General features: G+C 50.8%; 1 protein-coding gene across 4 annotated transcripts in view; it reads right to left on the bottom strand.

Moving 5' to 3' along the window:
* Positions 1-27,372, bottom strand: part of MGAT5B (alpha-1,6-mannosylglycoprotein 6-beta-N-acetylglucosaminyltransferase B) — an 82,887-nt gene that overhangs the window by 18,797 nt on the left and 36,718 nt on the right. For all 4 annotated transcript variants that reach the window (XM_068913802.1, XM_068913804.1, XM_068913803.1 and 1 more), the window contains 7 exons: positions 21,450-21,562; positions 18,795-18,868; positions 17,128-17,298; positions 16,253-16,417; positions 15,293-15,462; positions 1,504-1,635; positions 306-439 (listed from right to left, as the gene is read on the bottom strand). In XM_068913802.1, the coding sequence (XP_068769903.1) occupies positions 306-439; positions 1,504-1,635; positions 15,293-15,462; positions 16,253-16,417; positions 17,128-17,298; positions 18,795-18,868; positions 21,450-21,562 (959 nt within the window). The remainder of the gene's footprint in view (positions 1-305; positions 440-1,503; positions 1,636-15,292; positions 15,463-16,252; positions 16,418-17,127; positions 17,299-18,794; positions 18,869-21,449; positions 21,563-27,372) is intronic.

Below are 27,372 nucleotides of genomic sequence, written 5' to 3'. Positions count from 1 at the left end.
GCTCACCCTTTGCCCGCAGAGCAGAGGACCGACACGCTCGGCTGCTCCAGGGATCACCTCCCCAGGTCGAGAAATCACAGCTCATCCCTCAGCTCCAGGAGGAGTTTTTGGGAGTTTTGCCATGCAACTGGCCCTTGGATAGGGCAGGTGGGAGGCAAGCAGGAGCAGACCTCAACAGGGCGGCACCACCCACGCATCGCCTCCTCTAGGAATTAAGACCTGCTTCTCAGCACTGCGGTCTTGCCCAGCCACCTGCGAGCCCCCGCAACGGCTTCGGCACAGAAGCGTCCCCGTCCCCAGCTTACGGAACATGGTCATGAACTGGGTGGGCTGCAGGTTCCAGTAGCCCCAGTTGGTGCGGTAGCCGCGCAGTGTAGCGTACTCCTCGTGGTTGTAGGCCGGCTCCGTGCCAAAGGTGTCGATGACCCGAACGCGGCAGCTGGGAGAGGAGACAGGAGCAGGGTTACATCCTGAACCCACGCGTCCCTTCCAGGTGTGGCCGCTCTCCCAGCAACACAGAGCTCAGCACGCTGCGCGAGGCTGGAGGGGACCCGACTTGGAGAAATCCCCAATACTCCAGCGCAGACTTTGCCCTTCAGGAGACTCGCTCTGATGCCAGCAGAACTGGTTTTGTGCCTCAGCCTTTTCTCCCGACTGAGCAGGGCCTAAACCACCCTGCCCAGCTCGCTGCTCCCTCCCCTCTTGGACAATTTCCCGTTGTAGGACTTTCATCTCCCCGATGTTTTTGAAAGTGATGCATCTCCTGAAGACTTGCTAATGCTTTCCCCAATATCTCAAGAATGCTGAGGCAGGCATTACCAGCACCAGACTGAGGAGAGAAGGCGAACATCAAGCCAGAAAGGAGAAAAACAAGTCGAATGTGAGAGCAAATGCATTTATAATAAAAGCAATAACACTGCTTGTCATTTTTCTCTCTAATAAAACTGTGTAGGATAGTAGAAGAGATGGGAGAAAACATAATAAATAGCAGGACTATCAGTGCTAAATTAAATCGCGTATTTTCCTGGCTGCTGATATACCGGGGATGATGACATTTGTCTTGATGCTGAAGGAGCCAGGGACAGGGCTCTGCTTCTTGAAAACACAAAAGGATCTTGCTTCCATCTGCAGTGTGCCACCGTGCACCTGCAGACTGAGAATGTTATTTGGGAGCACACGTGGACCTGCAGACACATGCCGGGGGGGTTCCAACTTAGAGTCTTCTAATGAATTTTTTGAGGCAGCGACCTCCTCGTGCCGCAGCAGGGCCACAGCACAGAGGCAGCCCATTACCAGGACCAGGAGCTTCAGCTGAGCTCGACCCATGTTGGAGACCTGCAGCTGTGGGGGAGCAGCCAGCAAGGACAGCGGGGAGTTTGCAGGTTATATAGCCTGTTGCTGATGGATTTTGCAGCATCTCTGGTCACCCTTTGTCCTTCAAGCAGTCATCTTGGCTTGCTAATAAAGAAACCACAAGGAAAGAAAAGGGGTGGCTTTGCTTACCTGTATTTCTTAAAGGAGAGCCCCATGTGCTGCTTCATCTGTTGGAGACCATGGTAGTCGGTGTAAATCAGGTCGAAAGGCAAAGGAATCGTCAAGGGACAGTTCCCCCGTCCCGGAGGCACCCCTAAATTACTGGGGAGAACCAGGAACGACTGATCAGCTCCCAAACACCGCAAAAGCCCCATCACCAGCTCAGCAACACAGACACTCATTTCCCTGCTGGGAAATCATCAACCCGCTCCCTTATAGCTGCCTTGAACTCCACGATGCCCATGTTCCCCGGGAACACCAGGAGAGCCTCGCTCCCCTCACCCTTCCTTGGCAAAGTTCTCCAACGCAACACAGACGAGGCTGGACTCTCACACTACATCATCTTCGGGGACAAAGATAGCTGACGACAGAGCTGCAGCTTCTCCTCTCCACCGCACCAGGGACCGGCTTGCCAGCCTGCTCGTGCAGCCGTGCTGGAACAACCCCCACAAAGCACGCCTTGGTTTCATCCTCTGTGTTATTTTTCAGCTGGTTCAGCTCCCCAGTATCACTGGTTCATATCCCTGCCCACAAACAGCTGCACCTCGCCAAGAGGTTAGCCCCTCTGTGGCAGGAGAACAGCAGATACTTTACATCCATCTTGCCTGCAAAGATATCACTGCCCCCAAGCAGAGCAGTAAAACACTGCCAAAAAAGAGCTGAGACCTGCTGGAGGCTTTTTGCCCACCATCGCTGAGCAAGGCAATGTGCCTCCCGCGTGGCCCCAGTATTTGCCTCATGCCCCATAGGGCACAGGGGACGCTGACGCCCAGGCAGCCCTTCTGCTGTGCGCCCCCACCAATACGAGCCTTGACGGGGAACGACCAGGCACATCCATGACCAAACAACCCATTTTTAGCTCGTGCCAACACTGAGCGTCAACTTGAACAGCTCTGATGCTGATCTGCTTTCTCTGCATGGAGCAAGACAAAAGGCAAAGGAATTGTCCCCCCTCCTCAGCTGTTAATCGCAGGGTCCAAAACACGAGGTCTGGGGAAGTTCAGGTCCCTCTCCATCTTTGCACCTGCTCCAGCTGAGTTCACCCTTCTCACACACAGAGGATGAGGTTTTTGCAGAGCATTTCCAGTAAGGGCTCGCCAGCACCTCATTCGACACGCACGCTCCCCTTGCGCAACAGGATCTCTCACGTGAAAGACGCCAGATTTCATTTACTTTCTTTACAATCACATCGGTGACTCTTAGTTATCCCACAACACAACCACGTCCTTCCCCTCCTCTGTGGACAGGGCTCCCCGCTTTACCACCGATCTTCCCGTCACCAGTCCCTAAATCCCTTCTGCTGCCCATGTGCTACACCATTTCTGTTACTCCCATCCTCGCAGATACTGCTGGCTTCCTAGAGGACCCTCAGATCCTCCTCCACGTTGGGGATACTGCATATTTGGATGTTGTGCAAATTTCATTCACGTTTCCAACTTTTTGTGCCATATAGAAGACTGCTCAATAAGGCTGGAGCCAGACCCGAACCTCGAGGCAGTCTGACACCGAGTTTCTCTCAGTATCATTGCACTGGTTTTCAGCCAGTTCCTTACAACAGATGTACTCGAGCCCTCCTCCCTTCAGCAGTGTATAAAATGCTTTATGGAAATCCAGATAAACTAGATTGACTGCAATCTCTTTATCGAGATCATCAGTTACCCTGCTGCCAATGCAATATATGATTAATCTGGCATGATACAAGACTGGTAAACCTGTGGCATGTCTCATTCCGTTTTCCATTACTTCTGTGAACTGATGAATCTGCCTTTCCAAAGCTCTTCCATTAAGTGTATCACTGATGTTAGCCTGACAGCCCATCTGCTTGTCTGGACCATGCTTCCTCTTTCTCAGAAAATTCATGACACCTTCCAACTTAAGCAGGTGTCTTAAAAATCCTTGTTACATGTAACTGTGATTTCTGAGTGCGAGTTCGCTCAGGAATACAAATGGTCCATCCCTCAGTATCAGTGTTTGTGTAATTTTTTCTCTTAGACACCGTAATTCCTTCAGCTCACTCTCATTTTACTACCCTGCTCTCCCTCAAAAACTAGCAGCAACATCCTCATAGAAAACCAAAACGTTGCATTCATTTGGTCCATCTGAGCTTTGCCCCACTCTCACTGTATAAGAGTACCATTTTTTTCATAGCTCTTTTCCTCTAACAGGGCTGAAGAATATATCTTTTATTTTGCAAGTCTGAGCTCAGCCAGAGAAATTTCTCCCTCAGCTCCTGCCTGCTATGATGTAGCTTTTCTTACATGTCAGTCTTCTTTCGTTTTCTTCTGGGCTCTTCACTTATTCCTAGCATCTATTTGGAGATGGGAATTTATCCCACACATCCCTGTAAGTACTTTTCCTTTTCTTAGGAATACAAGATCCAGTTAGTTTTCAAGTTTCCAGGTTCTTGAAGCCCTCGCACTATGCAACTTCTCTTACTGGTTCTCTTAATTCCTCTATGTTTGCCTCTCTGAAATTGGGACTCCTCTTTACAGCCCTACTGGGGTTTTATCGTGTAATTCAGTAAAACTAGAGTGGGTCTGTGGTCACACAGTCCACAGGTACTTTCTCTGAGGAGCACTTCCAAAAGGTCCTCATCCCTTGCCCAAACCGATGATCAAGTACGGCATTTCATCTATCGATCCCATGGCTGTTCAGAGAGCACATCAACAGCTCTTCCACCTGAGCAACAATCCAGCTCAGGTGGAAGATCCTTCACAGAAGGATCCTTCTTCTTCCAGCCCCATCCCAACCTGAGGGCCAAGCAAACCACTGAAGGGCCATCCTGAAGTTATGGATATGACTATGCCAAACAACTGAGAGAGAGTAAACGTGGAACCACATCACTCACCAATCCCAGGAAAAACACAGATTTTCAATTTAAGGCAAAGAGCAGCATTTGCAGCCGCTTCACTGCTCTTGTCAAAAAGAATATGAGCATCAGCACAGGGCAGACCAGGCTGGGTCAGCCGCAGGCGAAACCGGCTGCAGTTTTATCACTTTAATGGGTAATTTTACACAAACTGGTTGATTGGGAACATGACAGGAATAGAACAGCTCTCGCCTCCAAGAGCCACCGCAGTAAGACAGAGGAAGAAGTTATCTCAACCCTCCTTCGGAAGCCAAAGTGGTTGCTCTAAAGGGTTATATTCAACAGCACCAAGGAGGAGACATTGCCTGGTGGCTTAGAGGCGGCCTCAGAAGCTCCCCTTCATGCCGTTGATGTGCCAGCAGGTAGGACGCAGTCTCAGGAGATACAGGCTCAAAGCTCAGCTCTGCCATGCCCTAGTTGCATGACCAGGTAAATCACTTTGCCATTCCACCTTGGTCGTGTCTGATTAACGCAGAGTCCTTGGCAGCAGGGGTGGCCTCTTGGTTGCATAGATACAATGGGGGCTTGACCTCATCTAAAGGCAAATAGCAGGAAGCAGCCCCTGACATCATCCATAAACTCCCCCTTCCAGAAAGAAGGTGCTACTTCAAATAGTGGTAGTACCATTTTATAGCAATGCAGGATATCGAAAAATAAGCCAGGGGCTGGGGAATCCCTGCTCTGAGCTGTGGTGCAGGTGGGGGCTCTGGGCATTGTTGGCCCCCCAGGGATGTGGCTCTGGGTGTTGGATTACAAATTGGCTGGAGCAAGGTTTGAGCATTGCACAGAGAGGTCACCCTCTGCACAGGGGAAAAGCCAGCAAACTGGGGCAGGAGGGCAAAAAGGAAATTTTAAGCCAGTTAAAATCCCGAGGATTTTATAGAGATAATAACTACTGTCACATTTCTTCACATACTTGCTGTTTTTTCTCGGTGGACATGCTGTACTCAGTAATCAAGAATGCATACTCAACAACTACGGCAGCGTTGTTGCTGGAGGATGAGTGTGTATTTCCCTGTTTCCCTGACCACAGGGGACATACAGCACTTTGCACTCTGCTCCAGCAGCAGAACTGCTGCCTGCAAGCCAGGCTTCCGCACGGTCCTGCAATAACCCCGGGGTTGTCCTGTGCGCCTAGACCCCAGGTAACCTTGCCACATCCATTCAGCCCAGGACACACATCCTAAGAGGCAAGCACCCTCTGTGTTAGAAAAATCATCCATAATTTTTAAAAGCCCTAACTAGGCTTGAAAAGGTGCTGGGGGAGATTAGCGTATCTCATACCGAAGCCTGCAAAAACTTTCCAGGGGTTATGTATAACAAGACTGACTATCCCTTTTTCCGGTACGTCGCCATGCTCTGCCACACGTCCGCTCTGCTGGCATTTGTTACTTGCCAGATTAATTCACGCTCCCAGCACCCAGGTTGCAAGTCAGGAATAAATCTAAAAGCAACACTGGAGCCTTTGAAGCAGAGCATCTCTGCATTTACCCCCGTATCCTTCCTAAACACTTTATAACTACTCATTTTAATATTCCAATCATGCAAATCCTGTCTGTACCTTCTAGGTGGCAGAGTTTTTTTCATTCCTCCTTATTTAAACATTCTTTATTCGAGCTTTCATCATTTGCCAGTTAAGTCAACTAATTTTCTACTAAACCCAATTTCACTCATGGTTGGAGTGAAATTTCCGTGATTTTTCCTCATGCCATGTACTATTAATGGCGCTTGAAATTATGCAAATAAAATTGATGAGCATAAATGCCTTTTTCACAGTGAGCTTAGCCAAGAGATTTGTTTTGAAAAATAGTTGATCCCTGCACCACTTTTCAAAAACTTCCGCTCAGAAACGAGCAAAGGATGGCAATCTGTTCACGCACCCCACGCTGGAGCCCTAGCACAGGCAGCCCAGCTGCTGCCTTGGTAAGTGGCTTGATCCCATCCTGATGGCCGAGATTAGCATGTCAGTATTGCTAAAGCTCAGCTCTTGCTTCTCTTTGCAAGGTAACAGCTAAAGCAGTGCTGGCTGGCATTCTCCCCTTTAATTAAGCCAGTTAAAAGAGCTGTGCTTGCCTATAGCACCGGCCCTTTCACACTGCTCTCAGCCAGCTGCTTCAAACAGCTGTGTCTACTCCAGAATAAACCTACAGCAGCTTCTTGTCCTGCTATTTTCCCCTTATAGGTACTTTAATCAACCAAGGGACCCATTCCCTTCCTGAGCTTGGTGAAGGCTCTCTGAATTCAGATGACTGTGGAGTTATCTTTACATCCTATTGACCTATTTTCAAATTAACCCAACCTTTCCTTCCAAGTTATCCCTCCCCAGGCTGGAAAAGTCCAGCACTAAATTGATCTCATGGGAACCTGCTGACAGACTGGGCCAATATCCGATATTATATCTAATCGCATCTCCGCTGCCCGCCTCTGCTGTCATCAGCAAGCTGGAGTGCAGCAGGGGAGGGGGAGAAAGGCTTTGCGTCGAGCCTGCAAAACCAGGCATCTTCCGACACTTGGCTTCCTCCTCCTCCTCTCACCAGGAACCCCCCCCAACACTGAACACAGCAGGGCAAAAGAGCAAAAAAGCAACAACAACAAAAAAAAACAGTGGCTCATCACAACGGCTAAAGCCACCTCGGGATTTTAGTGCCTGATTCTCTGAGTGGTCGATGGACAGGCGGCACGCGCTGCTCTCTGCATAGAAGCAGTCACCGTCTCGACCTTAAACATCCACATTGAGACATTTTGCTCTCATTTCTAGGAAAAGCCCATAAGACTTGTCACCAACTTTCCGGGGCCCTCCTCCTTTTTTAATTAATGCGGGAGTCATTTGGCTGTCCCACGCAGCCTGCGGTCCCAGAGGTAGACAGTGGAGTGATTTGCCTTGATTTTTGCAGGCCACAGTGCTCCAGCATGGGCTTGTGGTGCCCACGGGCCTCGCTCCCTGGCCCAGCATGATCAGCATTCACCTCACCGAGGGCAGCACGTTCACCCAGCCGAAAATCTGACACACAAGAGAGCGGAATCAGCCTGAAAGATTGATTTTAATGGTCGGCTGCATTTGAAGAGTCATCTGCAGATGCGTCTACTCCCTTCCCAAACTCCTTCAGCCTTTCCAGTAAGGCTGTTTTAGGGGGAGCCTCTCAGGTCTAGAAGGAGCTTTCTTTGCCCGAAATCTCAACCACATTTTCCACCACCGCTGTGCTATGGCATCAGCCCATCCAGACTCCCTGCAGACAGAGCTCGGTGCTCCGCGGGCCCAGCCACAGCTACCTGCACCCTCCTCTCCCTCACCCCTGAGCTTCCCCCTCCAGTGCAAAACCTGGGCTTATTCCTCGCTGGTTTATGCCCTCTGCTCCTGCACTGACATCTCCCTCCGCTTCTGCCCGTTTCCAAGCATGCAACATGGTGCTTTTATCCAACGGATAAAGGTGCAGGGACTAGGCCCAGCTGGCACGTGGCGGCTGTGGAAAGCCCCTCAAGAGTGATTTAAAGTGCAAATAGGAGATGAATGGCCCCTGCTGCATGGCCTTTGAGCCCAGCTCTTCTTCCGGTTGGAAAGGACATTATGACCTCGAAAGCGAGTCGTTTTAAAGAATTTATAGCATTTGTTTGAAGCCTTCTGCAATGTTTTTACTTCTGCAATGTGCCGTGGGCTTTCAAACTCTTTCTCACCCATGATCAAGCCCGTGTGATGTAGCCAAAACAGGCTGGGGGGTGAGGCTTAGCAATCAATCTGCTTGTTCCTGAGGTTCAACAAAACCCTGTTTTCCCATCGCGGGTGCCATGGCAGGAAGCATGCTCGCAGGCGCCCAGAAAGACTGTGGCACTTGCTGGAGATGCTTGCAGGAAACAGCAATGCCAGATTTCTGCAGCTTCCCTGAGCCCGGCAGAGCCTTGTGAGATCCCCTTACACCACGCGCAATGGCAGCACTGCCAGGCTGGGAAAAACCTCTCCACGCAGCCCTCGGAAAGGCCATCTCGGTGCCCAAAGAGGGCAGAGATAAGGGCTGCAGAGATAAGCCGTAAGGAGCAAAGATGGATGCTCACGTCCCAAAAGCAGAGTGAAACCCTCTGGAAATTGGGAGCCGGCTGTCCACCGGCGCTGGCAGCAGAGCTTGAACCAGGGGCTCCCGGTTGAACTGTCGCCAGATTTGCCAGAGCCTCGGGAAGGACTGCTCCATCGTCCCAGCTCCCTCCATGACCTCGCCAGCTCTGGGCTCTCGCAGGGAGGGTCGACGCTCCCTGCACACAAAGCACAACCCCTCCACTCGCCTATAACAAATTACACAGTATTACATAATAAGGTTATGATAACCTCTACGTAACGAGGCTGAGGTTTCGGCAATGGGCAAAGAATCCAGCTCTGTGAGTCACCATTTGGCTCCAAAATAAACATATTTCATGAAGAAGTGCAATTTAACAGCTCAGTAACTCTTGCTAATTTATGCACCTTTCTCTCTCTCTCTTGCAGGATGAAGCCCTCAAAGGTGGAAGAAATCCCTCCCTGTCACTCCTCGCAACGGCAAGGCAGCTTATCCGCAGTCCTCACGTGGGAGCTGTCAGCAAAGCTACCTCCTCAGAGGAGCCGGGAAGCTGCTGTAATTAAAAGCAGCAGCTTTCGCAGTCGCCCTAACGCGTAGGGCTCTCGTTTCGCCGCACCTGGCTTTCCATTTTGGAGCTCCGCGGCTGCGCTGCACGCAGCTGGGGCTGGCTGTGAGAGGCCAAAAGGAGCAAGAGGGTTCGACTCTGAACTGAAACAAACTGCAGTAATTAGCTGTGTTTGGCAACACTCTGCCCCATACATGGCTGGAGCAAGTGGCTCTTCCTGCTCAGAAACCGGGCAAATAATCGAGTGCCTTCCTGGGGAAGGTAGCTAAATATTTGGGCTCGCCCAGCTAGCGGCAGAAGCTGAGCCCAGCCCCAGCTGTACTGAGCTGCTCCATAACACCTGCAGCAGCTCAAAATAAAGGGATATTTTTAGCCAAATCTTCAGCAGGTACAAGTAGAGCAAAGCTGATTTCCACCAGCTAATGTCCTGGACCCTTGGCTACCCATCACCTAAGATGCTGCCAGTGGAAACATGTCCTGATTAAAGCGTGGACCAGAGAAAACGGTATTGCTTAGACACAGTTGCGTGCACAGCATTCATGCAGCCCCTTGGGTCAGTCTTTGCCATCTCTACCTTTGCAAGGGTTTGCAGTGGTCAAGTACTCGCAGTCAGGGAACCATCTTCAGCTTCCAGGGAGACCTCTAACGAAACATCCAGATTTTGAGAAGTGCTCAGCATCCCAACGTCCAGCGCAAACATGAAAGCCTGACCAGAAAAAGAGTAACAACCCAGTAACACTAACAGCTTACAGAAAAGTCCTATCTCAGGTAATGGGAACATCTGATACTAAAGGCCTGAAGTTTCATCCCTATCAGCACGGAGCTGATAAATCCCCGTGCCCCTTACCATGTAGCTCCACTACGAGCCCACGCGATCAGCCGCTGTCGGCTGTTTGCGCTAGCAATGCCTGGCTTGCCCGGAGCACATTAGCAACAGCATTCGCCAACTGGAGAGTAAAGCCTGAGCCTGGGTATTGCTCTGGTTTTCCCATGAACAGATGCAAGACAAAGACAGCTTTTATCTACCGGAAAATAATTAGAAATGCCTTCATCTGGACATAGCGTTTCCGTTTGAATGGCCCTTTTTGTAGTCTGAGTACACCTCGGCGGCTGTGGAAAGCACAGGAAAATAGCAGCTATAATTAAGTACGTGCCAGACAATGCGACTAGAGCCCCGGGAGCGTTCATCGGGAAGCTCTGGAGCTCCTCCTTGCCAGTGCGCAGAGCAGAGCCGTGTCCCACCGCGCCACCATGCCTCTCCCCTGACTCCAGCCCCACCATGCAACCCCCATCTCCTAAACCATACGCTGACCACCATGAAAAGTCAACGCTGCAACTGCTCAGCAGGTAAAGGGCTGCAAGAACAGGAGAAAAGCGCATGCTTAAAATGAATTGCCTTGCCAGGGCCCATATTATGAGTCCAGAACTTGACACCGGAGCAATTAAACTCTGAGAGTACTTCGTAGAGCCCTGACCTCACAAGGCATCAAATCCTGTTTCCTTCGACTTTCTGTCCTTCCTTATGAGCAGTTAATTTCAAGGGGGCAATTTCAAAAGCACCTTTCAAAGTCACCGAAATCAATACTCTCAGACACGTTAGCAGCTTGCAGAATTGCACCCGCAGTCTCTTACCAACCCCGCAAACTAGAGCAAGACACCGATTTGATCACTTCTGCTGTTTTCTAATGACAGAGCTAAGAGCCTGCCCCTTCCATCCCCGCAGCACCACGGCAGCCTCGGAGGAAGCAGACGACCCAGCGAGGCCGTGGCAGAGGAAGGCCGTGCGCCCACGCAGGCATACATCCTTCCCGCCGGCAAGGCTCGCGGCACCCAGCCCAGCCGGATGTGCTGCACCAGCGCTCAGGAGGAAGAGATCCACGCATCCAGCAATTATTGTGGCTCTTGCACTGGGAGAGCCACCGCTCTTAACGCACTGCTTGTGATTCTCCAACCTCTATTTCTAAGCTGCCTCATTAACAACCCAGTTCAGGTGTTTCAAGCAACTTTCCTTTTTCGTCCTCACCTACCTCTCGCACCAAGCAATTCGCACACATGTGCTGGGTTGGTTCTTACTTCCCTGAAAGCGCCTTTTGGCTACCAAAGCAACATAAGGGGCCTTCAGTGAGAACCAAGCATTCACATTCAAATCTACGGGGGTCTCTTCCTCTCCATTTCAAGACTGGACTAGAAATGCTGTCTTCTTCCTACTGCTCCTATGTACCTAGCACAAAATTTTCAAGGAAGATGACTTGTAACTAATTGACTCAGCTCAAGGCCTTTGCCTTCCTTCCCAGCAGCTGCAAACTGCAGCGGGTACTACAGTATAGCTAACAAATGCCCAGCGATGCTTTACATTGGAACCAGATAATTGCGTGTTTCACCTCTTGCCTGTCCAGATGCATCAGAAGGAAGCTAACAAATTCACTTAGAAATGCAAAAGAGGACAAACACCTGCAGATAGTTCAGCTAGAGGAGAAGTGGCAGCCTCTGTTACGACACAGCAGCACAATTCACAGGTTCTGAAATGTCAGGGTGGGGGAAAGATAAGCTAGATTTGTCATCTTGCAATTCAGTAGCTCCTGCAGTTCACCAGGAAGTACTGCTTTTGAAATATAAGGTATGCCCAGCCCACTCTGGCCAGGCCAGGCAGAGGGAAGATGTGGTGGGGAAACATGGAGAGGTGAAAGGACGTGGCTGAGGGCACACATCAGGCCAGTGTCACGGTCAGGAATACAGTAACCTCTCCTGGTTCCCAGCGCAGTGACTTTGCATTCGACTGTGTGATCTCTCCTCTGCGAAAGGATGAGTGATTTGATGAAGACTTGGAGCCCATTTTGACACCACCCCATGAAAAGCCAGGGCTCAGCTCTGCAGATCCAATCCTCAGACCTCATAGGGGTCCGAGGCATTTGGACAGCCAGTAGCCAAGCTGTAGAGCAAGTCTGCAAATCCTCAGAGTTCCTCATATTCACTCAAAATTAGCACTCATCTGCAAAACCACCTGGGAAAGCGCAGTTTAACACCCTGTGCTATTCATCATTTGCAATTTGCCATCTGCCTCCTCTCCCAGTTAGAACATTATCCTTCAGGGGACAGATGCAATGTGACATGATTTCGGCTGACCGGCACATGCTGTCACGCTCCGGATCCCGCAACCACACGTGTGGACTCTTCCTTTTCACTTTCAACCCAACAGGACTCCTGTTGAGCACCCAGACAGCCCAGCATGAGCCAGAACCTCTGACTGACAGCTTCTTGGGCCAGATACAGACTTTTCCTACTGGTCTGCATGATCCCCAGCATATCAGACCAAATCCTGACCAGTGCCTCCAGGCATTGCTGCACTGCAGTCAAAATACACACTACTAATGAACAGCTCTTGGATAACTATTGGCTGAAGTGTAGACACGCAAACCTTTTAGTGATCCCTTGCCAATGATCAATACACGTATAAAAATCAGCTCAGAAATTTTGATAAAAATCAAACCAGGAGAGAGGCTATTCTGTACTGAATAATTTATAGGCACCAGTCTTTCTGCTGTGAAGGCCATAATGAGCAGGAGAAGTTGCAGCTCCAAGTCCTGGAAGGAGTAGGGGGGTGCCAAAGAGAAATAAACAAAAAGTGGAAGAAATACTTCACATTTCTGGGGTAAAATATCCCCAAATCAGGAACTTGAGTTGGTTATTGCTAGGCTATGACAAGACCCAGTCGAACCCCCAAGCCCCTGCAAGAGCGGGCACTACTAGAGAAGCTTCATCCAAGAGTCGCCAATGCCAACATCTCAGCTCCTCCCACCAGCGCCTGCAGCAGGGACCTCATCATTACTCATGGTGGCTGGGACCTGTTCGCCCATGTCCTCAACAGCCAGTGGATGGCCCCTGTGCATCTCTAGCCCAAAACAACCACTAATCTGCTGTCTGCCATTGAACGGAAAGGGCAGTGGTTGCATGAGCAAGTATAGTTAAGTCCTTATTGAGGCACCTCAGGGTGCTAAAGATCTGGGCTGAACTGCTGCCTGGCCAGCACACACAACGAGGCTGCAGAGGAGCAAGGAGCACGCTCATCAAGCCAAATACTCATGAGATGTGGGCAGGCAGGAGCCATCCTGGACTGAGAGGTGGCCCAGCCACCTCGTAATAGTGCAAGCACACTGCCCGGCCACAGGTACACAACAGGAGAGGACAAATTTAGCCCTGGCCTGCTGTGGGGACAAGGCTATGCCACTTCAGGAGGTTGCATGGTATCAGTGGATTTAAGGAATCAGAGCAGCTAGCTTGACCTTTCTACATCGTCATGGCTTTGACTTTTCTCTCTCCTTGGCAGAGCTTGCTAGGCAAGTACAGAGGCATCACAGTGTGTTTCCCACCTGGGCTGGAGGGAGTTTTCTTTAGCATACCCAGGAAAGAAGGGGCCGGGGGACCCCAGGTCCAACCCCAGTGCAGTCCTGGGGCTCTCCCTGGAGCAGGGCACCAAATCCAAACTCTGCCTCGTCATGCATCCCTGCTCTGCACACCAGCCCCTGCCCAAAGCTGTGTCAAGAGGCAAAGTCACCCACCAGGTGGGAACTAATTATCCAAGATTAACTATTAGCACAATTCATTATTAATCAGCCATGTTCTGTTAAGCCTCCCGCTTGCTTGTGTCAGCGTGAAGGCTTATCTCCGCACTCCTCAGAGCCACCGCCTAATGCCGTGCCGACCTGACAGCAGGGACGTTTCTGAAAGGGTTGCAAGCAAAACGACGGATCGCTGGCATCGCTCAGCCCTCTCTGCAGGAGGGCTCTATCCTGCCATCGCTTCAGGACAGGCAGGCACTGCGCGAGGGCCACGTAGAGCTGTGATAACCCTTGGCGCAACGAGCCCTGAGGAGCGTTTTCCAGCCGTGGCAGCCCCACGTGCTCGGGGAGGTGGAGGTGGTTTCTATTGCTGGAGCAGAGAGAGGTTAAAAGGCTGGGCAAGAAAACAGCCTCAGGATGAACAGCAAGGCAAGTAGGTCACGCTGGAGCCTCTGTGGCTTGGCTGCTCCTCAAGATAAGCCATTTTGAGGAGGCAGCCTCATTTACAAGCTGCACTTCACAGCAGGTAACCAGAGCACGCGGTTTTGCAGCCAGAATCCAGCTCCCTCGCTCCCAATCCCAGCTAAGAAGGGGAATAGAGTCAGAGCTGTCATTCACCGCTTCCTTCCTCGGTGTCTCAGGGGACACGTCCAAATTCATATAGGAAGGGAGAAGAGATGTCATCAGAGCTAGCGGATGCCTAAGCCCCTGCTACTCCTTAGAAAGGCAAAACATTGCAGGCAGCAATGCAGCCGCTCTCCAGAGTCGCTCACTGAGGGAACATGCTGCAAACCCCCCCGGTAAGATTCAGCCAGCTCCCTCCCATCATTAAATGGCCACCGTGAGGCTCTTCATTAAAAAACACAAACAAGAATCGCACAACAACAACAAAACCCTCCCAGCCATTAACTTCTTTCATCCTCGAGTACACGGATATTATTTAGCACGTCAATTTAGCTCAGCACGCAGCGCAGCCCAGCAATCGCTGTGATGCATGCCTGCCTCTCGGAGAAGCTGCTGCGCTCTGCATTAGGACCAGGATTATTTTTTTTGAGTTAATTAGTCGGGAGCTAATTCTGTTCATTAATTCTGAATGCTGCAGGGGCCGGGCTGGATTTTTTGCATTGTTTTTTCCCTTCCCTTTTCAGCGTGGCTCATTATGCAGCAGATGCTGGCTTAGCGTTGCCCAAAATCTCCTCTGCCCATGAGGCTACTTCAGGCTTTGCTTGATTTATATCCTGTTATCACTTGCATTTGCACTGGCACTTGCCCTCCAACTTAAGATCTCTCTGACAAGGAGAGCAAAGCTCACAAGGTCCTCGCAGCCACCGCCAGGACACCGTGCAACGAGTTTTGGGCAACTCCCAGGGAGGGACCCCTCGGCAGCCGCTCTCCCTTGCAAGGGACGCAGGTTATTTTTGGCAGCCTGTGCCGGCTGGACAGGAAGGGAGGGAGGGAGGGAAGGAAGGAAGGAGCAGAGTCACCTCTCAAACAACGCCGGCGAAACCCCGGGGCTGCACGCAGCCATGCACATGCGGCGGGAAGAGCCGGCTGGCCCCCGGGACACCTGTATCCTGCAACCACCAGCCTGCAGGGACGGTCCCCAAGGGATGAAGGGAGCAAAAGGGCCTTTCCTGCACCTGAGCCGAGCCGGGAGACGCTGCGTGCTGCCTGCAAGAGGCTAACGCTGCCCAGAGCCAGCACCCGAAGGCGAAGTGGCACCTACCTCTGCAGCTCCTTGAGCGAGACGGTGACCTGCAGGCTGTGTCCCAGGAGGAAGAGGGCAGCCAGGATGTCGGCCCACTGCACCATCTCCCCCAGTGGGCCTCCCTTCAGTACCCGCGGGCTGAAAACATCACCCGACTCCTCCGTCAGGAAGCCGATATGGATCAGGATCTGGAGGGACAAGGAGAGGGGATGAGGTGCGGATCGCAGGCACAAGAGCTGGTCCGGGGAGAAACGCGGCTGTGCTATTGGGGAGGGTGGTTTTGCCTTTCTGGTCAGAAAGGAGTTACAGTCTCCAATTCACTCCCCACTCCTTATTCAGGCTTTAATATCTGAGGGAAATCACTCAGGTGTGAAGACTAGCAATCCATGTCTAATGAGCAAAGACCTAAAATTCAGCAGCTACCAGCCCCCACTGACTGACTCACTGCATCCCAGGACCAGGCCTGTTTTCCCAGAGCCCCTCAGGGTCTGGCTTATGGACGGGAAGCTGAGTTTCACTGCAGGAGGGCATCCAAAGGCCAAACTAAAAAATGCAAAAATTTGCATTGTTTGTAAAAAAATAATTTGTAAAAAAACAGATAGGAGGAGGGCTAGCAACATCAAGCACCTCTGGGTGGGAGAGGTGCCAACCCCTCCCAGTACCTCCGGGCAGGAGAAGTGCCAACCCCTTCCAGCCTTCTTGCTAGCAGTCTGCCCAGCTGGACCTGCCTCCTACCACCAGGACCCATCTCCAAAATTCAGTCCACCTCTCAGCCAAGCCAAGCCTGTGGTGCCCCGAATGCAGAGATGTGCCCATGGCCACCCCCGCTACAACCACAGACCGGACCCTCCAGGCCCACGTGCATCCCTAAATCACGTTCCCTCCCAGCCCGCCCCCGCTCCTGGCCGCAGCCCCCTGCGTCCCCAGCAGTGCAGCCGCCCTCTCCCCCTACCGAGACCCCGTGCGATCTGCTCGTACATGTTTCTGGTCCCTCTGCCGGCCCTTCAGCTTCTGCTCCAGGCGCCGGGCCGCCCGCAGCCACTGCTGAGCCAGGTGCCGGATCCTCTTCTTCATGAAGATGAGGGACTCCTTGCCCGTACCCACCAGCTCCAGGAGGCGAGCGAGGTCGCTTCGGAAAGCTGCCTAGGGAAGAAAGCAGCTTTGCTGTCTGAGTGTAGGGGAAGCGGCTGCGAGAGGAGCCTGAGGGCTCCCAGGGGACCAGAGCAGGTTTGCTCTCCCTGAGCATCTGCTGCATAAAGAGCCCCCGGCAAAAAAGGCTCTTTTCCAGCCTCCGGAGCTGCTGAGTACCAGCTGGGGGCTGCAGGGAGGTTTCCCTTGGAAAACCTGGAACAGGAGAGCAGGCAGGAGAGGAGGGAATTGAGGGGGTGTTTTGCCTTCCCCACTGCCTCTTCTCTCAGCTCCTGAATTGATGGATACAGAAAACTACTCAGAAAGGATCCTGAATTATAAATAAAAGTTCACATCTGGGGATTGCATTGGCACCACTGATTCCCACACCACCCGCAGCAGCCTGTAATACAACAGCCCCTCGCACCAGCTCTAAATCCGGCAGAGCTGGCATGACACAGGCCCTTCCCAGTTGGACAGCCCCCCGCCATGGCTGAGCCACAGCCCAAAACTAGAGCTCCTCCGCTTAATGCGCCAAATTCCCTGGGCCCTGTTGCATGCAATGACTCTTGTGACACCCCAGAGGTGAGAAAATTCACATGCTGCCTCCAGATCCATCTCGGAGGCCTGCTGACACTGCTGTCTCTGGAAACACTCGTGTCAGTCACTTTGAGCCCTCAAAACCCCCCTCACACCAGGCAGGACAGGAGCTGCCGTGGCCTTACCTGCCCCCTGGGCAGCGGCCCGGGCGAAGGCAAAGCCGCTGTCTGGTTTCTCCAGGGCAGGGGAGGGCAGAACCACTCGACTTCGCTGAGGTAGATGAGGAAGGAGCACTCTGTGCCGTCCACGCCAAAAAACGCATAGCAGGGGTCAGAGGTCCACCTGGCCCTCATCCACTGCAAGGGAGGCAAAGAAACCCATCAGGCTCCCGCTCCTGCCAGCCTGCTTTGGACACCACCACAAGAAACCCAGCAGCCCAGCAAGGCAGCAGCACATAGCAGCCACGGCCCGGAGGCGTGCTGCACTTAGCGGCTTTCTGCACCAAGATTCCTCTTTTCCATAACCTTTTTTCCATGGAAGCTAAACCAAGGCTTTAGCACAGGCTGCAGCAAGTACATACGTGCTCCCTCAGGGCAGTCACTAATTCCTAGCAAACGATATGCTACGGGGATTTCTTCTTGTTAGCTTTGCCAAGGAGCGAGCAGACCTGCTGGTTTCACAGCCCTGGGCACAACGGGGTGAGGAGACAGCTCTACTGGCAGTCCCGGAGGATGATTTCACACGGAGGAGAAGAACCAGCCACCACACCGCCGATCTATCATCCCCTGGAAGGGCTTTTGCCAGCCTCTAATTCAACTACGAAAACAAATCTACTCAGGAGGCAGGTCACTGCGCCCAATATGTAAAATGCACCAATCATCCAGACAGGAGATCGAATTACAGCCTTCGACAATTAAATTACACTCCGAATTTACTCAAATAGTGGAAGGAAAGGATGCCTAGTGCTAGGGGAAGAGGAAAATACAACCCCTAGTGCCATTTAATATACCCTTCAGTATCTTTTCATAGAGACTCAGCCCTACAGAAATCTAAGCTGTGTTTGAAGTGGGAGGCTGGGAGGGGAAGGGGAAAGGGAGATGCTTTTAATTAGTTCATGTAAATATGCTCTCTGACAAAGCAATCGTGCCCCAGGCCAAATACCAGGCTGCGTTCAGGTGGGAAGAGCATGCTGTGGCAGGCAGGACATAATGTTTGAGATCAAGGTCCTTGTCACCTTAACAAGATGCTCTTCTGTGCAACGCTGAGATTATTTCCTAGACCCTAGCTAATGCTCCACATATTTAAAGAAGATGTGACAGTGCTTTCTCCTCATCATGCTTCTGTCATTAAACAAAGAAAATACAGGCAGCGAGGTCTGCAGGGAGAGGTAATCTCCTGGAGCTGATTCGACTGCTGCCTGCAAACCCCACTTCTTCTGTCCTTCGACTACTGTGGCTACAATGCTTCATGCTACTAAAGCTAAAGGTAAGAGCTGTTATTCAGGAAGAGAGATGCATTCTCCCAACCTGTCCTCAGCAGGACACCTACCTTTGTGTTTTCTCCCCACAATGCAGCCATGCCCTGTTTTCTGCAAGGACCCTTTGGCTGACCACAAGAGGTACTTTCTGCTCTTCCTTCTTCAGAGGGCCTGACCTGGGTCCCGTTTTAAAGGGAAGGGTCATTTTGGGAAGCATCACCCTCTGCACTGCACTTCCCAGGTTAATCTCCCATATTAGCTGCTTTAGGCCTTTCCCAACAATTTCCGCTTGAGGATGAGCCCCTCTCCCAGAGGAGCTGGCCTATCTGGAGACGAGACTGTCTTAGCCGAGAAGGGAAGAGCACCCCGACTCACCTCCACTTTTCCAGCGCAGTCAGGGTACTTGGGGTCCCTGGGCACCTCACACTGGTCTCTCCTGCTGTCCATCACTGCAGAAAGAGAACTTGGGCAGAGGAGGACTGGGACGTGCTGGCAGGTTAGCCAGCAGTGCCAGGAAAGGCAGTGGGGTGATGGGACGGGGCTGCCAGTCGCTGCCTACGTGCGGCTACACTCCCACTTGGCAGCACGCGCCCTGGACACCGTGGCCAAGCCAGGAGGCAAGGCACATGGCCCTTTCCGATGTTCCTCTTTTGTGTGTGTGTGTGTATACATACGTATATATGTGTATATATATGTGTGTGTATATTTTTTTTTCTTCTGCTCTCTGAGCCTAAATTACTGGATTTGGTCTAGGTTCCAGGTGCCACCTATTCGCACTCCTTTTAATAAACTGGCTGCAGGATCTAAGGAAGTACTTGACAGCCTTTGCACCGTAAAATCACAATAAAAATTGTCTCAGCCACCGCCGCTGACACGCTCCAGCGTGCCACCAGAGAAGCAGGATCCCCCCAGATGAACACCCAAAGCAGGGTCAGGTTTGGCACACAGCATCTGTGGGCCCCTGGCCACCCTGCAACACAAATAGACAACACGCTCGGAATAAGGCATGAAATCGTCTAGAAATAGTAATGAGAGCTTTTCTATCCTTCTTGCTGGTTTAATAAAAGACACTGCCTCTCCAATACACTCTTCCTCTCCTATAACGGAAAAAGCTTCCTAATTAGAGATGAGGCTGAAGAAGTAGAGCTAGCACCTCCCATATGACGACACAAGCGCCCAGCCTCTGCGGCCACCCAAACCGCAGCGGTCTGGGGAGCCACGCTGCTCTGCCAGCACTGCCGGGAGCAGAAAGGGAACGTCTCCTGGCTCTGTGTCCAAGCCCCCTGGCTCCGGATCCAAACCACCAATCTTTCTAGCCCGGTGACAGCACTACTCCTTGCCCCAGGGCAGGAAGGCGAGTAGGCAGCCTGCCACAGGAAGATGGGCTCGACTAAGCACAGCGTTCAACTCTGAGTTCAGATTTGTCACTGCTCCTGCCCCTTGCAGGCACTAGTTTCACAGGTCTTGCTCCTCTGCAGATTGATTCCCTAAGCTCTCAAGTCCTCCTGGCCAAGGGAGGTAATGCTTTAAGGAGGGAGTTACCAGTGTCAGGAGACCACAGAGCACGGTTTCTTATCTAGCCTCCTTTTCCAGCTCTCCTGACTGTAACGGCAAGGTGTCCTCGATGTCTCCAAGATGGGCTCAGCCCAAACTCAGGGCCTCCCCTCCCTTGAAGAGATGCTTCCAGTATGCTGAGCTGTCATTAATTACACATGGTGAATGTGTCCTGTATTGGCACAGGAGATAACTTTCAGCCGCTGCTCCCTTGGCCCAAGCATAGGCAGACATCTGTTATTCAGAGCCAAAGACTGAGTAAGTGAAAACGGGTCAGGGGCATGACGAGAGGCTCCATTTGCTCTAACATGGTGCTGCCAATCGTGAAAGTATTTATGCTGTTAACATTAAGTATACTCTCCTCTGCACTGAGAAACGGGTCTCCATAATGGAGATGGACATTAAATATTGATATCAGGAAAGGAATCTACTGCCTGGCCCAGACCTCCCCCCATATCAAAGGGGGCAGACAAGGCTCTTTGGAACATTGTCCGTGGCCAGAGGAAGAAAAAATAAAAAGTAGCTACAAATTTCATACCCTGGGGTGGTCTGAGTGCACAACGAGGAAGCAGGTGATAAAATGCTCTTGTATCTGCTACACTGATCTTGCTGTTTCCAAGACCCTGGTTTTGACCCAGGGAGGTAACAGCACCAGGGACAAGCGAGGACAACACACTGAGGCTTTGCCACAGAGCCCAGAAAATGGAGCAGGAAAACTTCTTCAGAAATCAGCCCAGCCCTCTGTTTGGTGGTAGGACTGGCGATATTAAACCACTCAAGATAAGGGTGCCAACTAATGACCTGGTGTGACAAGGCTGATTTCCCCTGTGAATGGGATACCGCAGGAACAGACATACAGGCACATATAAACTCCAAGTAAAAGTTCACAGCCTGATCCACAAAGTCCTGCTGGTCTCTTTGAGCATCACAGTCTGACGTTCCCCTTCTACAGGTTGGAAACTGAACAAGGGAAACAACGGGACTTGCCCAAGACCATCTCATGAGAAAGTCTGGCTGTTGGCAAAGTGATACCCCAGCCAGAGTAGCATCCATATAACAACAAATGTACGTGAACCACCTCGAAGAAAGTATAACTTCGGCCAAAACACATCTGCTCTCCCCACAGCAAGACATCAGCTTGTGGATCAACGTCCCCAAACTGCTGGCTGGCAGAACGAGGAAGCCCCAGTGGCAAAACAAGATTTGCACTCACCAGTGTCTGGTCTGACCATGTACTACATCTTCACAGAGTTAGACACAGAAGGTGTATCAAAGAGCATGAGATGCCCCACTTAATTTTGCGGACAGCGGCGAGGTAAGTAACCTCAAATCAGCATCCCCTCCCCTGCATTTTTATCAGCCTTTCCATGGTAAGCTTGGCTTGATTTCTCTATTGCAACTGCACAACCTGCACGAATTTTGGAGCAGGTGGCTGTGACCAGGGCATAGGCTACAGGGATCGCCTCGCACGCTTACCTTTTCCATTCATGAGGCTGTTCCGGAGAATCTGATCTACTTTTATTGCAATGTCCGAGACATTTTGAGCTATAGCTTGGATCCTCTCCATTAAACCAGCTGCTGGCTGGAACCTGGAAGGAAAACAAACAGACTCTGAAAACATGATGTCGTCTTGTCACAGCATCCAGGTTTGTTAGAAAGAGCCAGGAGGGCTTCCTGCTTCACATAGCAGTCTTTCTTTCCTTGCAAGCTGTTGGCAGGTAGAGCTTGGCCCCAGGACGTAAAGCAGGAATACATCCTCCAGTACACGTCAGGCAAAAATCCTGTTGGCTTTAGAGAGTTTTGACTAAAACTACATAATCAATTCTCTGCCATTTTGCACAGTGTGCTGATAAACATGGATATGCCTGTGTTTTACATGGGGACATAAAACATGCTGGCAAAATTTGTTTTCTTTAGTTCAAATATGCTATGTCTGAAAACCCTTTACCAAGATTATTGACCTTGCAGTGCACGCAGGAAGCCAAAGCGTGGGGTGAGAGGTGGGAGAGGGGGGGAGGAGTAAGAACAAAAAAAATTCAGGAAAAGAAAGGTGGAAAGTGGAAAAAGGATTAGAAAGCTAGTAGGCCTGGAAGAGCCTACAGAAAGCCCCAGCCACAAAACACACAAGACATGAGGATGGGCTGAACCAGTCTGGCCAGTCCACCACAGATTTAGGCCAGCAGTTTTCCACGTCCCCCAGTGATTCCCAGCCAACTGGAGCGAGTACGGCACCGGCAAGAGGTGGCCAAGAGGCATCCCCCTTGGTGAGCACCCGTTCATCACACACACGTGACCTTTTTGCTTAGGAAGTTGGCACTGCCGGACTACGTTTCATCTGTGAATGAATGCCAGCTGGTCTGCAAAAGAAATGACCTGATCGCCCATGAAGAGGAAGATAGGGATAACGGTTTCATTGGTTGTATTTGATGCATAACTGTGGAGGAGTCAGAGAGCTACACACAAACCGCTCACCCTTGCTCCCCAAACCTTAGCAGGAACTCTAATAAACCAGGGACAGCTTTGCCCCTTCAAGCAACCGGTGAGGAGCAGCAGGTGAGGGTCTCACAGCATAGGGTCCCAAGGTGATTACCTAAAGCACTGCCCGTGGCACAGCTGAATGTGGCATCGCAGCATGCAGGAGCTCCAGCGAAGCACACACTTGCCTTCCTGCCAAGACTTGAGACTAAATTCCACCAGGCTGGATAGGACTTCACTGCATACACTGCCTATTGAATCAAAACTCACGATCAATACCAGCCTGGGTAAACAGATGGCAGTCGCAGCGTCTCAGCTGTGCTGAACATCGCCTCAGCCGGAAGAGCGCTACACAGGCCACTGAGCGCTGCAAAGGGGCCTTAATGGGAATTAAGATCTGGTGCAGCATGTAAAAGAGCGAAAGAATTCAACCCACCGACAGTGATGTCCTACCACGCCTGACAAGGAACCAGCTTTCCACCTCAAATGCTTCATTTGCCATATCCACTGCAAACAATGTCTTAAGCCTGGTTATCGCCTCCGCGATAAGCTCGGTTATTCCCCTTCTGCAGCGTCTGGGCCATAAGCTTTTTCTCCGGCTGCCGAGATCATTAAAATATACGGAAACATTATAAGCAACAAGCAAAACCAAAAGAGCTGCCTTGAGTACTCTTGGCACAAAAACCTTTTGCTGATTTCAGGTGCTTCCCACTGAAGTTTTATGTCTGTTCTCTAGCAGATCAGCGAACCTGAAGGCTGGGATTTAAAGCGCCTCTGTCCTCAAGGCTAAAAAAACCCTAGTTTTATGAACCGATACTGCTTCGGCTGTTGATTTAAAGTCCATTCTGTAGCAGCAAGCAGCCCACATTTTTCCTTCTGGCATGGTTTATGACCATCAATACTGAACCTTCATATCTCCACAGGGGACCACATATCCTAGGCTTTTAAGAAATAATAATTAAATGCAGAGGACACCATTGCCCCCAAGTAGCTCTCAACCTTTCGCAGAGAATAAACCCCAAGTCTCCTGCCAGCTACTTTTACTGCTGAAACAGGGAGGCCTGATAAAATATGGGCACAAAGACAACCTGTGACGAGGTCTGCTTGTCAGCCTGGCTCCAAGGAGGCTGAACAGCTTGGCCAGCCCTGAAAGCTCTCAAAACCCCAGTTTCATTTTGCACTCTTTTTCCCATAAGACAGCAGCAATCAGATTGTGCAGGGGATGCACATGTGCTTGGAAAAAATCAGGAAAAGCTGGGATGACTAGCTTAGTAAGAGTTACCCTAAGGATTCCTTGAATTTACAGCTAACGGCTCAACCAACAGCAACAAAAGGCTAACTTCTGCGTGGTGGAGACGCTCCTCTGGTTTCTCCACCGCCGCAGGTGCCGAGAGACAACAGACACAGCTACAGCATCCCTGCTCCACCTACCTTTCAGACCGCCTAGATGAGCCTGCGACCCAACTTGTACCTGCCCCAACACTTGCTCAGATCTGAGCCAGCCCTTAACGGCCAGGTAATTTCCCAAAGGCTACCTTGGTCTCCATCTCATCTCTGATGACTTGCAGGGTGAGCTCAGCTAAGGCTGAGAACTGGCATGGGCAAATGCAAACAAAAGCAGCGTCGTTATCCCAAAGAAATTGCTTTCTTCTAGGCTCAGCATCCCAGACGGCAAAAATCCTGCAGGCGCTCAGGCCGCAGCAGAGGTTTCCCCTGGCTGACGGATCCGGCCCCGCATTTATGTTGGTTTGCCCAGCTCTTGTAAGCTACAGCTGTTCCCCTAAAAAAAAGATTTCAAGTCAGAGCCCTTTGAGGCAAAGCATGTGTTTGATCATCACAGTCAGATAATACTGAGTTCTTTGGAACGCAAAAGCCATGTCACACCATTGCTGCAAGGCTTTCCACGCAACACAGAAGGGTTACTGAAGGGGAAATGAAAACCGAAGCGACCAGGATCGGGAAGCCGAGCGAACGTTACACTCCCTTCTGCTATTTTAGAGCTGGAAAGCGACACAAAAAGTGTCCATTGTGGTTCCTTCCTACTGAAAACATCCCTTTGGAGCAACCAACCAACGTGTAAAGCTGCGCTTCTGTCAGGAGCGCTGATGGGCCTCAGTTTTCACATTAACATGGACAGCACCAAGTCAGGCACCCACATTCGTATTGCTGGGCAGCACAGGTAAGACTTGAGCGCGTTTCATTTACAGTATTAAAGAGATGACAAGAAGGTTAAGCATAAGTTACTGAAATTATCATTAAAGTGATTTGTCACCTGGGCAGAGGACAGGAAAACAAGATTTAAAGCAAAACCTCAAATGCAAAAAGGTTTTCTGTAGCTCATCAGAATTTGATGCCCTATTCTTAGTAACTAGAGACGCTGGGAAGGACAAGGTAAGTGGCTTATTCCACTAAATGACAGCTAAGCAGAATGGAAATATTTCAGTGCCCTTGTTCATTATCCAAAAACGGGAATGAGATCATCAACTGTTTATCCAGCACAAAGATCAGTCCATGCAGAGAATCAGTGCAAAGCCACAGACTAATTAAAACTCACTTAAGACATGGGTACCCGTAGGAAGTAAACGATGCATCGGCATTACCCAGCCAGGGGACGGCACTGCAGCGTTCAGCAGAGAGACTCCCCACTGCAGGCTCCCGCCAGTGCCTGTGGAGAGGCCTTCAGCTACCACATAGCCTCGTGCACAACCCTAAGGAACAGTGGTTTCATGCACATGACCCCAGCGCCACAATATGCTGTCACCACAATGCAAAGTGACCTTTGAATTAGCAGCAAGGGGTCTTGCCTCTAAATACCAACACTTACAGCAGCCAGCACTAGAGCTGTCATCCCGTGCATGCTGCCCATGCAGAAAAGCTTTACTCTGCTTTAACTGGAACACCAGCATTGCCTCCGCCGGCGCCGCTGAAAGAGGAACTCACTTCCAGCACAGGCAGCAGCATTGTGCTTTTGTCCCTTGATGATGATGATTTTTTTTTCTTTTAAAAAAAAAACTTTTTCTATAGAGACAATATAAATGCCACCAAAATAGGCTGGGGCTGTGCCAGCTATTGAAACTATAGTAAATTGCTATAGGTTTTCTAGAACAATTTTTTCCCTGGGACCTTAAAACTGTTTACTACGGCAAATATAGCACTTTTACTTCTAACCATCAATATTGATTTTATCTTTATTATTTTCAGATTTATATTTCCCCATGTTGATTAAGATTCAGATCACAGTGTGGCTTATAATGCACCATATACAGTATTCATCTTGTTTCAAAAAACCCTATTAAGATATATCTTTCCCCACTGGCAGATCATTTGGCATATAATGTAGCTGGAGGTTGAGTTTTCTTTTACTTTTTTATGCATTAATTTGGTTCCCCTCACTTGTCTCGTCCCCAGCCCTGCAGCAGCAGCTCGGATTCAGCCTGTTTATCCTTTTACAAGGCACTGTATTTTTATTGCCTTTTATAAAAGGGGCATTACGAAAAGATGAATCTCTTTCTATTTGTGTGTTGTCTTCATAATACAAGCCCTAAACATATTTGCTTGCTCATCCTATATTTCTTGCTATTAACTGCTGAAAGCCATGACTTTGGAAAGACCAATACAGATGGAGAAAAGCAGATGTTTTGAAGATAATGCATCACAAAAGCAACATTTGCACAGAGCAGTTTACCAAATGATTTCAACTTTCTCATTACAATATCTATGCTGCCACTTGCCTTTTCAAAGATTTTGTGCCCCGAGGCACGAGGTGGGAGGAGGAGGAGCAGCGGGGACCGGGACAGGGAACCAAAATTGGAGATGGTGCCACCAGATAACCCTTCCCGAAAAAAGGGACGTTCCCGTGGCTCCTGCTGTAGCACAGCCTGGATTGCTCACGCAAGGGACAGTGTCACAACACTGACCCAGACAGGATGAGCATGGAGCCAGACACTGGAACAAAGCTGAGGGGTCCCAGGGGACATCAAGCACTGGGAAATGAAAAAGGCCATGTTGAGCTCTGGAAAGATGGTGTGATTAAGAGCCTTGCTCCTCCGGCGGAAGGGAATTAGGGTAAATCTCATCAACGCTGGAGGTAAAACTTCCTCAGGACCCATGTCCTTCTGCCTGTGTCTTCACACCCCTCCAGGCTCACACACACAAGGGCAAAGGGGAAGCCATCCTTGCAACGCCGGCACCAAGAACAAAGAGGGATGCAGGAGTGCACACAAGGGAGGGGGGAGAGAGCAGAAAGAGAAGCCCCAGGGCCTCAAGGGGTTCACCTGGAGGTTGGGGCTCCTCCTAAAAACCAGATTACCAGTCTTCAGCATCCCAGTAGACACCAGGGATCATTGCAGGTGGTACAGCCATGACCGATCAGGTGCCCCATTCCTGGGGATCAGCTGTGCATTTTGTGTTTATTTGACTTGTAATCCTGTTTTTAATCCTCATAAACTCCAATGCTGGAGCTATTACCCTAAGCCTGGATAAACAAGCATTTGCTTGGTTTACATGAGGCTCATGCGCTTGCAGGGAGCTGAGCGTGGGGTGCGCGGGCACCGCCAGCACCCAGGGCCTGAGGGCACCCGGCCACACGTGGGGTCCCGGACAAGGCTCGGACCCACAGGGCACGGGGAAGCAGCCCAAACCCCAGTTACTACAACCTCATCAGAAACGTATAGCGATAGTGCAAAGAGAAAGGCAGGGAAGAATAGACAACGTGGGGCAACTGTGCAACACATTACTACACATATGGCTTCCAACTCGGCAGAAAGAGGTGGTGAAACCCCAGGGCTGAGGCTCCAGGTCTGGAGGTAGGATACGCTTGCGTCACTCCCTGCTTCGCTGTCCCTCCCCAGCAGGGACGTGGTCGAGGCATTTGGTCCCTCTGTGCCCCAGTGTCCTCGTGCTAAAACACTGATAACGACACTCC

Source organism: Struthio camelus, chromosome 19, assembly GCF_040807025.1.
Source record: "Struthio camelus isolate bStrCam1 chromosome 19, bStrCam1.hap1, whole genome shotgun sequence".
Taxonomy (NCBI): domain Eukaryota; kingdom Metazoa; phylum Chordata; class Aves; order Struthioniformes; family Struthionidae; genus Struthio; species Struthio camelus.
Note: the sequence above shows the minus strand (reverse complement) of the source record. Positions and strands in the feature narration are given on the sequence as shown.